This window comes from Chiloscyllium plagiosum, chromosome 11, assembly GCF_004010195.1.
Source record: "Chiloscyllium plagiosum isolate BGI_BamShark_2017 chromosome 11, ASM401019v2, whole genome shotgun sequence".
Taxonomy (NCBI): Eukaryota; Metazoa; Chordata; class Chondrichthyes; order Orectolobiformes; family Hemiscylliidae; genus Chiloscyllium; species Chiloscyllium plagiosum.
The window spans coordinates 38,623,183-38,633,341 of record NC_057720.1 but is presented as its reverse complement, the minus strand read 5'-3'; the positions used below and the strand labels follow the sequence as shown (position 1 = coordinate 38,633,341).

General features: G+C 39.4%; 1 protein-coding gene across 10 annotated transcripts in view; it reads right to left on the bottom strand.

Annotated features, from left to right (window-relative positions):
• The window catches only part of mast2 (microtubule associated serine/threonine kinase 2), a 411,089-nt gene that overhangs the window by 87,981 nt on the left and 312,949 nt on the right, over positions 1-10,159 (bottom strand). For all 10 annotated transcript variants that reach the window (XM_043699133.1, XM_043699131.1, XM_043699132.1 and 7 more), the window contains one exon: positions 6,488-6,642. In XM_043699133.1, coding sequence (XP_043555068.1) covers positions 6,488-6,642 — 155 coding nt within the window. The remainder of the gene's footprint in view (positions 1-6,487; positions 6,643-10,159) is intronic.

Sequence of the window (10,159 nt, the reverse complement as noted above, 5' to 3'; positions counted from 1 at the left end):
GGGGCATGGATAGGGTAAATAGGCAAAGTCTTTTCCCTGGGGTCGTGGAGTCCAGAACTAGAGGGTATAGGTTTAGGGCGAGAGGGGAAAGATAAAGAGGAGACCTATGGGGCAACTTTTTCACACAGAGGGTGTCAGAGGATGTGGTGGAGACTGGTACAATTGCAACATTTAAGAGGCATTTGGATGGGTTTATGAATAGGAAGGGTCTGGAGGGATATGGGCCGGGTGCTGGCAGGTGGGACTAGATTGGGTTGGGTTATCTGGTCGGCATGGATAGATTGGACCGAAGGGTCTGTTTCCATGCTGTACATCTCTATGACTCTATTAATAGGAGAAGAGCCATTAACAGGTGCACAGGACATTAATTTTTTTCAAAAATTCAGAAGTATTTATAGATGGAACACTGGAAGTGGAATTTTGCCGGTCCCTGAACAATGTTAGCAATGGTAAGTCAGTTGGGAAAATATGGCAATTTTGGAAAAAGTAATACTTTTATGTTGAGAAAAGAACAATTCACTTCGGCATCGAATATTTGAACGGCAAGATGAGAATCCTATTAATGAGCAGTGAGAGGCCCATTTGAATATATTAACATCTCACACCTTCTTTCTGTGTAGTTTACTATTCTCTCATGTGGCGGAGAGAAACTAGATATCAACAATGCCCAACATTAAAAGGTAGAGTGGATATCTGGCAGCTCTAGCTTGCCACTTGTACCTTTAGGCTTCCATCTTGGACAGTAATCCCCAACATTGCAGGATACACTCCATAAGTGATCATCTGCAACCCACTGAACATGCACCAGTCTCACTACATCATCATTGTACATCTCTGACTCATCTAGAATTGTCACGTTCTTTAAGTCTGTCAGTTGTAGTGCATCGACACCCTTTCATTGTCATGGTGTTGCCAGTACACTTTGCACAAAGACAGGCACACATTCCATGCATCACAGCACTTTAGCTCTCTGAATGGCCAGTATCCCAGTCAAGGAATTGCACACAACAAGTACCACTTTCTTTGGAAACAGAACTTTCAAAGAAGTAGGACCAACATTCACAAATGGAATTGTAACCGAGCCAGCACTTTTTTTTTGCAGTGTGCAGCAGAAGACAAAACAGTGAGCACACAGCAGCAACAAGACAGCAAAGCTGTCAAGAAAGTAGCAGTAGAGAAGAGCCTGTGACCTGGCTATCGATCAAAGTCAGGAGTATTTTATCTGTTGGTAACTTGTGGACTTTAGGCACAACAATGCTGAAACCTGCTGCAATGCAACATGCTATTTAATGGATCACTTTTGGGGCAACGGGAATTTGAAAGAAATGTTGAAAAAGAATAAAAATAATTTTAAAGGTATAGATATCCTGATGTAGTGCACAATAAATATTTCTGGGAAGAGAAATGAGGGAAGATGACAGCAAATGGAAGTGAATTCCCACAAAGGAACAAATCAGTGTTCCAATTACCGGCGTCAAGCCAAAGCATTCATGAGCAACTAGAGTATGGAAAAATTAAATCAAAATCATTTTGGAGAGTTATGCCATACATTTCAGCGGGATGTTACTCATGTTCCCATACACATTAAAGCACAAAGATGGAATGAGTGGAGAGTGTCAAGTGTTAAGTTCCTGGGAGTAGTTATCCACAACAAGCTTTCTTGGACTCTTCATGTGGACACACTGGTTACAAAGGCCCAACAACGTCTCTTCTTCCTTGGGCAGCTGAAGAAATTTGGCATAGCAGCCAAATGTTTATGTTTATAGGTGCGCCATCAAAAGCATTCAGTCTGGATGTATCGCTACCTGGTATGGCAACTGTACCATTCAAGATCGGAGATGGTTACAGAGAGTGGTGAATTCAGCCCGGACAATCACAAAGGCCAACCTCCCATCTATAAAATCCATCTACCAGGCCCGCTGTCAAGGAAAGGCTGCCAGCATTCTTAAAGATCCATCCCGCCCTGGCAATGTTGTTCTACAACCTCTACCATCGGGGAGAAGGTACAGAAGCCTAAACACATGCTCCAGCCGGTTTCGTAACAGTTTCTACCCAACTGTTGTTAGAATACTGAATGGACTCTCAAACTCTTAACATTCACCTGTACCTGAGTTTTTGTTTTTACTGCTGTTTGCCTGTTATTTACTATCTATGCTACTTAACTCTGTGATCTGCCTGTATTGTTCGCAAGACAAAGCTTTTCACTGTGCCTCAGTACACGTGACAATAAATTCAATTCAATTCAATTCATACAAGAAGTACTTAATATATGTCTCTCAAATTTCTAAGTTTGGTTCCATCTGTTTAATTCAGTACACAAATCCGTTTATCATGATGTTCATAATTTAGAATTCTCACTTTAAAGAGGTGCCACGGTGGCACAGTGTTGCTGCTGCCTCCCAGAGCTAGGGACCCAGTTTCAATTCCACCCTCGGGCAACTGGTTGCGCGGAGTATGCAAGTTCTCCCTGTGTCTGCAGGCTTCCTCCGGGTGCTCTGGTTTTCTCCCACAGTCCAAAGATGTGCAGGTTAGGTGGATTGGCCATGCTAAATTGCCCATAGTGTCCGTAGTAGGCTATGTGGATCAGCCATGGGTCATGTGGGGTTACGGGATATGATAGGGACGGCAGATGGGTGGAATGCTCTTCAGAGGGTTGGTGTGGACTCAATAGGCCTAATTGCCTCCTTCTGCACTACAGAACTGCTATGATTCTATGCAGGCACAGCCAAATAGAAATCTGATTTCCAGAAGAGTGAAAGAGAAAGATTGTCAGAACTTCACATTATTTTATGTGCTTTGTATAGCAGTCACTTTGGTCCAGATTGCTGCTGAACCAGGTAAACTTGCAGCCTTTAAAAATGGCAAGTGGTACTGGACTCCAGAACTCCCATTTCCCATTTCAAACAATTTTACCAGTGTATTACAAGGTTGTAGAAAGTTTAAACAATCCCATACCCCAACCAACTTTCATTAGGTTAGGCCTTTCCAGTAAGAATGCACAGTCCACAGTATCTCAGGAAAAGCATGAGCCACAGGACAATTCAGTCCTGATTGGTGCACAAATAAAAAACACCTGCCCCACAACCTTTTCATAAACATGCATTAAATAGCATTTTAAAATGTTTACTTGCTCAGTTTCGGTAGTTAAATGCTATATTGTAATTCAATTGGCATTTAACTGCAGTGACTGATTACAGACCGTTATCCCAAATTGCTAACTATTTCATTGTGTGTCAGGATATATTTAAGAACATTTGAGCTCTTAAACATTCAAAATTGCATAAAACACTGCTTAGAATCTCTTGTGAAATAATGTGATGATCTAAATACCTGGTGTCATTTTAAAATAGGGAGAACTAATTTTCAACAGCTTTTATTCCGATAAAAATAACCACTGTGCTTGAACTGCTTTGACTTATAGGACATCTGGTATAGCTTAAGAAGACCTTTTGTTTTTTTAAAGATTCAATAGGTTATTGACTTTGTTTCCCTGGGTCAATAATTATCTCTGAACCCATTCTGAATGTTTGGCTGAGTTTCACTAATTCTGGAACTGTCATCCCAACTAAGGGCTGTGGTATTTTACCTCTGAAGTGGTTGGTGAAAGATTTTTTTTTAAACAAGAGATTGACCACATGAGTAGCAGCAGCAGAAATGTCTGTCCGTTTTCCAATTTTTTCTCTCTCCCGGGTAGCTGAGCCAGTGATGGTGCCAGACTTGGCTCATACTGCATTTTCCCAAGAAATCATCTGTCCCAACAGTCTCCAAAACAGAAAATCTGTTGGAGAGGGAGATTCACTCAGGGGACTACAGCACTACCTACTTAATGTTTTAATGCTATATGGCGGGCACATTCCGTTTCTGTCTGTGCATTCTTTACCTACATTGTGACCAACTCATCTGTAAGTAACTCCAGCCGTTGTTCCACATCTGAAACATAGATTTCAAGAGGTGGCAGCTGGAGACACTTCCACTACATGTGTTCACCTGGAATACTGGAAGTCTCCCTAACTTCCCATATCTCACAGAGGTAGCATTCCATCTGCCCTGCAATGACTTAACCTTAAATTTCCTTTACTACCTCTTGTTCAAAGAATATTTAAATATATACAAAGGACCTTACTTTCCTTCTTATGTCTTAAACAACTACTTAATTTAAACTAAATACTATACTACATTTTACTTTAGGAAGAGAAGCCAGAGAAACATATGAGGAGGGAAGGAAAAGAGTGGTACAATGATAGATTTAAAACAGATAAAATGTGAAGATGCTCAAATGAAGCATAAATGCTAGCAAGGGTTAATATGTTTGTGTTATAACCTCTATACACACAATCCGATGTTTTTTGACAGGAAGAATGAGCAGTGACAATGCCAAACAGACAGGACACTTCTAAATGGAAAAAGCAGACACTTTGAAGTTGCCATGTCAAGTTGATAACTGATTCCAGTTAAAGAAAATTCAGTAAAAGAAAAAACAACAAAGAAATAAGGTACAAAATTAGGGGGTTATACTAAGTTGTAATATACTGGGTCCTAGACTATTGTCCAAAGGGAAATGACATACATTCCAAAGGGGAGAAAATACATGTCTATGGGGAAGGAGCAGGGGAGTAGAATTAAGTGGGCAGCACATTCAAATACTCTACAGAAGCACAATGGCCCAAATGGTGGTCTCCTATGCTGATTCTATAATGTGTCATATTGAATCATGTGATTATAAAAAAAAAGCTCCACTGAGAAGAATGATCATAATCCATTCATGAGTTCTCTCATCAGTTTATCTCTGAAGCTGTGTATCATTCTGGTAATGAAAACCCCATATGCTCTCTCTCACATTATTTTTATAAACTTGTTGAGAACATTAACCAAAATACTTGTATATTTTATAATAAATGGAATACTATAATTTACACTCACTGTTGAAACTCTGCATGCCTCAGCAAGGGTTCATCAGGATGATTTCTTGAAACTGCAAGTCTTTCTTTAACCTACTCACAAAGGACCCAAACTCCCTGTAGAGGGCACTAAACTAATTACTGCTCAGATGCCCATTAAAGGTTTGTGGAACAACTATAAATGTAATGAATAGTGACAAGATTAATCTGCCATTACAAAACCCAAGTTATAGTACTTTCAATGTGAATGTAACAATGGCATAGTCAAACTTCCACTACATGTGGTCACCTGGGATACTGGAAGTTTCTCTAACTTCCCATATCTCACAAAGGCAGCATTCCATCTGCCCTGCAATGACTTATCCTTAAATTTCCTTTACTTCCTCTTGTTCAAAGAATATTAAACATATGCAAAGGACCTACTTAATTCTTAAACTACTTAATTTAAACTAAATACTGTACCACATTTGTTAATGGTTACAAGTTGGGAGGGTGAAAAGTTAGAGAAAGTTAGGGAGAGGAAGAGTGGGAAGAGCAATAGGAAAATTACATCCCTTCTTTATTTGTATTAATTTGATAAATAATTATCAGATTTGTAATCAATTACTTACAAGTGCGTCAACTGGTCAGCTTCTGTTGAAATAGTCAATAAATCATAGATGCCTTACTAATTTAGTCATAGAAATGAGACAATATTAAGAACTGAAATTATTTTTTAGGAATAAAGTCTGTGCCAAACAATAGCCAAAACCCATTTACTTAAAGTTTTGCAAATAATTCAACACTGTTTGCATCCACAAAAGAGGGCAAACTTTAAAGTGTCAGGCTCCTAAAAATCATTTCTAAATGTTAAAAAAAAGTATGAAGCAACACTATGTAACTGATTTACTTCAGGATGGTAAGAAAGGACACATCTTAGAAACTGAGAGATCACCAATTGAGAGTGACAGCCATTACTGGAGTGTTATGTTACTTGGTGAGATTTAGATAGCCATTGAAAAGTTCTGTTCTTGAACATTTTACTGCAAATCTCATGTTAAATTTGTTTACATTTATCATGAAAATGATTGCCATGTTTAAACAAAATATAGTGAAACAGGACACTTTCCATCATAGAACATCTTCAATGTCCTCCGTTCCAGACAAAAATAAGGATTGACAAAATCAAACCAGATGGGCAAAACAGTATGATTATCAACGTTGGAATGTGAATTTGCTAATCCATGGTTGGAAGTCTTTAATACTTGTAAAAGACCAAATGTCTTTAATAATTTTCAACTTGTATCACAGTTCTTCAAATTAAGCCATTTCTTGCCATTCAATGTCACTAATATAATTTGTATCATTCCGGTACTTAATTTACAAATCATCAGCTTAAAGTTTATAAAGAGAAAGATCTGCTTCATGGAAGCTTGTCTCCTGTGAAAATTATTGCTCAATTGTGGTCAATCATATTTTCTCAAAATAAGTCATACTTCAGGTCTATAGGAATTCAAACAAATGCATCATCTCTTTTTCTGTAAATCCTCGTGAGGCAATATTCCATTTAACTGGTGTGGCTTGTCAAGATTTATTTTTATACTACTAACCTGAGGCTGCGTGACCTAGGACGCATGGCAGGAGACTGTCGTCCATCATCATCTGTGATGCTCTCTGTGCTGAAGTGCTTGCTGAGAAAATGCAGTTCATCGGCTGTCGGCTGATATGGCAGCTGGTGAAGTTTTTCCTGTGATGAGCAGGATGACTGTGTGCAGTAAATAAAATCGTTCTAAGTGCTATTTCTCATCAGTCTCAAGTCCACTGTTCTAAATTACTAAAGCATGGAAATGATGGTAAGAAAAACAAGCATTCAAGGTAAATTAAAAATATCAACTATATCTGCTAATTTACTGAATGAATATGATGTTACTTGCTACAACAAATTTGACTGATGTTGCCTACATAATTGAGATTACATCACAGTCACCCCACTCCTGTAAAGCAAAGCATATTTATCATAAAGGTAAAATGTAATTTTTAAGACAACATATCTTGTCACAAAATACTGCTGCTGAAATGTGTACTATTAAAATTTTTTATACTCATTCGTGGATCTGATTACTGCTGGCTAGACCTGTATTTATTGTCAATCTCTAAATCTGGGAGATAAGGAATAAAAAGATTTTGATTTTTAGCTTACACAGGAAATGTTCAAAATTTAACCAAGAGGGATCTTATTTAAAGACTACATGTCAATAATGTCCAGAATCATCACTTCTGTTGTAATTATCCCAACAAGTTTGCTTTGACTCTAAGAAAGCTGTAGTTATGACTGTAGGGGTCTAAGTGCAGTGTTTATTTTGTACAACTAATACAACAATGGACAGCACAATTAGTTCAACAATAAATATCAAAGCTTTAGGGTGTAGGTTTGCTCGCTGAACTGTAGGTTTGATATCCAGACGTTTCATTACCTGGCCAGGTAACATCATCAGTGGCGACCTCCAAGTGAAGTTTGATGATTGGTAGGCTGTTTGTTCTAGCCTTTGTTCTAGAACCAATCATCAAACCAAAAATCTGGGTCCACTACGTAGATGACACCTTTGTCATCACAAAACGAAACAAGAACAAACCATGACAAGCAGACCAAACACAGCCAGAAACCCTAACCACCTTACCATATATCAAAGAAGTTTTAGAAATGACAGCCAGACTACGGAGACCCCTCGGAATCCTAGTAGCACACAAACACACCAACACTCTCAAACAAAAACTAACAAACTCAAAAGACCCAGTACAACCCATGGACAAAACCAACGTCATCTATAAAATTCCATGCAAGGACTGCCACAAACACTACGTAAGACAAACAGGAAGAAAGTTAGCCACCAGGATACATGAACACCAGCTAGCCACAAAAACACACGACCCCCTTTCCCTTATAGCCCTACACACGGATGAAAAAAAACCACCATTTCGACTGGGACAACACTTCTATCCTGGGACAGGCTAAGCAAAGACATGCCAGAGAATTCCTAGAGGCCTGGCACTCCAACCACAACGCCATAAACAAGCACATAGATCTAGATGCCATCTATCAACCCCTCAGAAAACGAACAGGAAATGACATCACCACAAACCCCAGGAACCTCATCCAGGAGAAAGGTATAAATAGGAAGCAGGAGACAACAGCTTCGCTTCACTTGGAGGTCGTCACTGATGATGTTACCTAGCCAGGTGATGAAACGTCTGGATATCAAACCTACAGCTCAGCGAGCAAACCTACACCCTAAACCTCAACCTGAGCTACAAACCTTCACAAACCTTGTGAAAATATCAAAGCATCCATGTTACCATTATTTCTACCTAGAATGCCAGCTCTGAGAAGGTTTTGAACTCTTTTGACTTCACTTTATTTCTTTCATTCTCTTCTAACTTTGCTATTTTCCTTTTTTCCTCTTGTCTATCACTCTTATTTCCTTGGACACTCCTTTCTCAATATTTGCCTCGACCATTGGCCAATAAGTGGACTGCAGTTTAATTTTTTTCTTCTTTTGGATTCACTTACGACCACCGAAGCCTTTCAATGGTTTTGTAAACCATTACTCTGGCTCCTGTTATCAGTACTTCCTACAAACCACCTTCTCTATGAACTTATAAGAACATTTTCAAAATCTCTCTTCAATTTACGCTGGAGTTACCCTAGTCCTCAGTTCTTCATCATCTTGTCTGATGCTGCAACAGAAACATTTTCTTTTCTCTCCTGTAAATATGGGTGATTACAATTCTCATGTTTATTGGGCCACTCAGATAAGCAAAGGAAGCCATGAGAAAAAAAGCCATGGAGTGTATTCAGGACAGTTTCTAAGAACAATATGTTGTGGATCCAGTCAGGAATCAGGCTGTTTTGGTGATGCGTAATGGGGTCGGTTTAATAAATGATGTCAGAGTAAAAGATCCTCAATGAAACTCTACCCATTATGTGGTATATTTAAAAGGGATGAACTTAGGTTGGAAACAATTGTGCTAAGCTTACATAAGGATAAGTACAAAAGGAAGTATAACAGCTCGCTCATCAAAAATCCTGTCGGGGGTCTATTTCCAAACATGGTGTGGGATCCAGATGTAAGCGATCCCAAAGTGAATTCAGGTCACAATCTCTGACCCATGTCTTTACTATCGATCAATTCAAAGTAATACTTTCCCAAAATGTTATTGATATCACTTCTGGGAAAGCTTCTCTCTCTAAATTTCACAATATTATCATTTGACAACTCCGTGTTGTCCAAGTTCATCCCGAATCTACCCATCAGTCCTCAAAATACAAAGGAATCTCTGTCCCAGCAGAAAGAATTGGGTGATTTTAAGCACACTCAGCAGGCTAGAAGTCCAAAGGAAAATGCAGAGGTTTTACACCCCGTCCAATGTTACTCTCCATTAGTTTCAGTTACAGCAAAATTGAGCAGGGTGCAAAACCTGTCTGCTCTTGCTGGTCTCAGGCAAGTTGGTTAAATTTATCCCAACTGTCCCAGCCTATCCCTGTCCACAAGATAAATCTCTTCCTCAAGTGACTGACACAATCCGACTTACACCATGCCTACTCTCTATCCGCTAATATTACCATCTCTTCTGATGTCTTCTACATTCCAAAGACGTGCAGCTTAAGGGGATTGGCTATACTAAATTGTCCATAACGCCTAGAATGTGTAGGTGAGGTTGATTAGCCATGGGGAATGCAAGGTTAGAAGGATGGTATGGGGGAGGTGGAGTCTGGGTGGGATGCTATCCAGAAAATCAGTGAGGACTTGTTGGGTTGAATGGCCTGTTTTCATACTGCAGATTCTATGAAATGCTTGATTTTAAATAATGCAAATGATGGTACGTGATTTACTGAGTGCCCTCTTCAATAGAATATTTAAAATGAATGCATGGCTTGAGAGATGATGCAGGAGGGAGGGGTTCAGATTTCTGGGACATTGGGACCGGTTCTTGGGAGGTGGGACTATTACAAACTGGATGGTCTACACCTGGGCCAGACTGGAACCAGTATCCTTGGGGGTGCTTTTGCTAACGCTGTTAGGGAGGGTTGGATCTAATGTGGCAGGGGAATGGAAACCAAATTAGGAGGTTAGTGGACAGGAAGGAGGTAATAATTAAAGCCTGTAAGGAACTAGATAATGAAGTTAGCGTGATTAAGGGGAAGAGTAGGCAGGAAGTGGTGGATGATTGCAGAGGGATTGGTGGTCTGAGGTGCATTTGCTTTAATGCAAGGCAGCAGATGA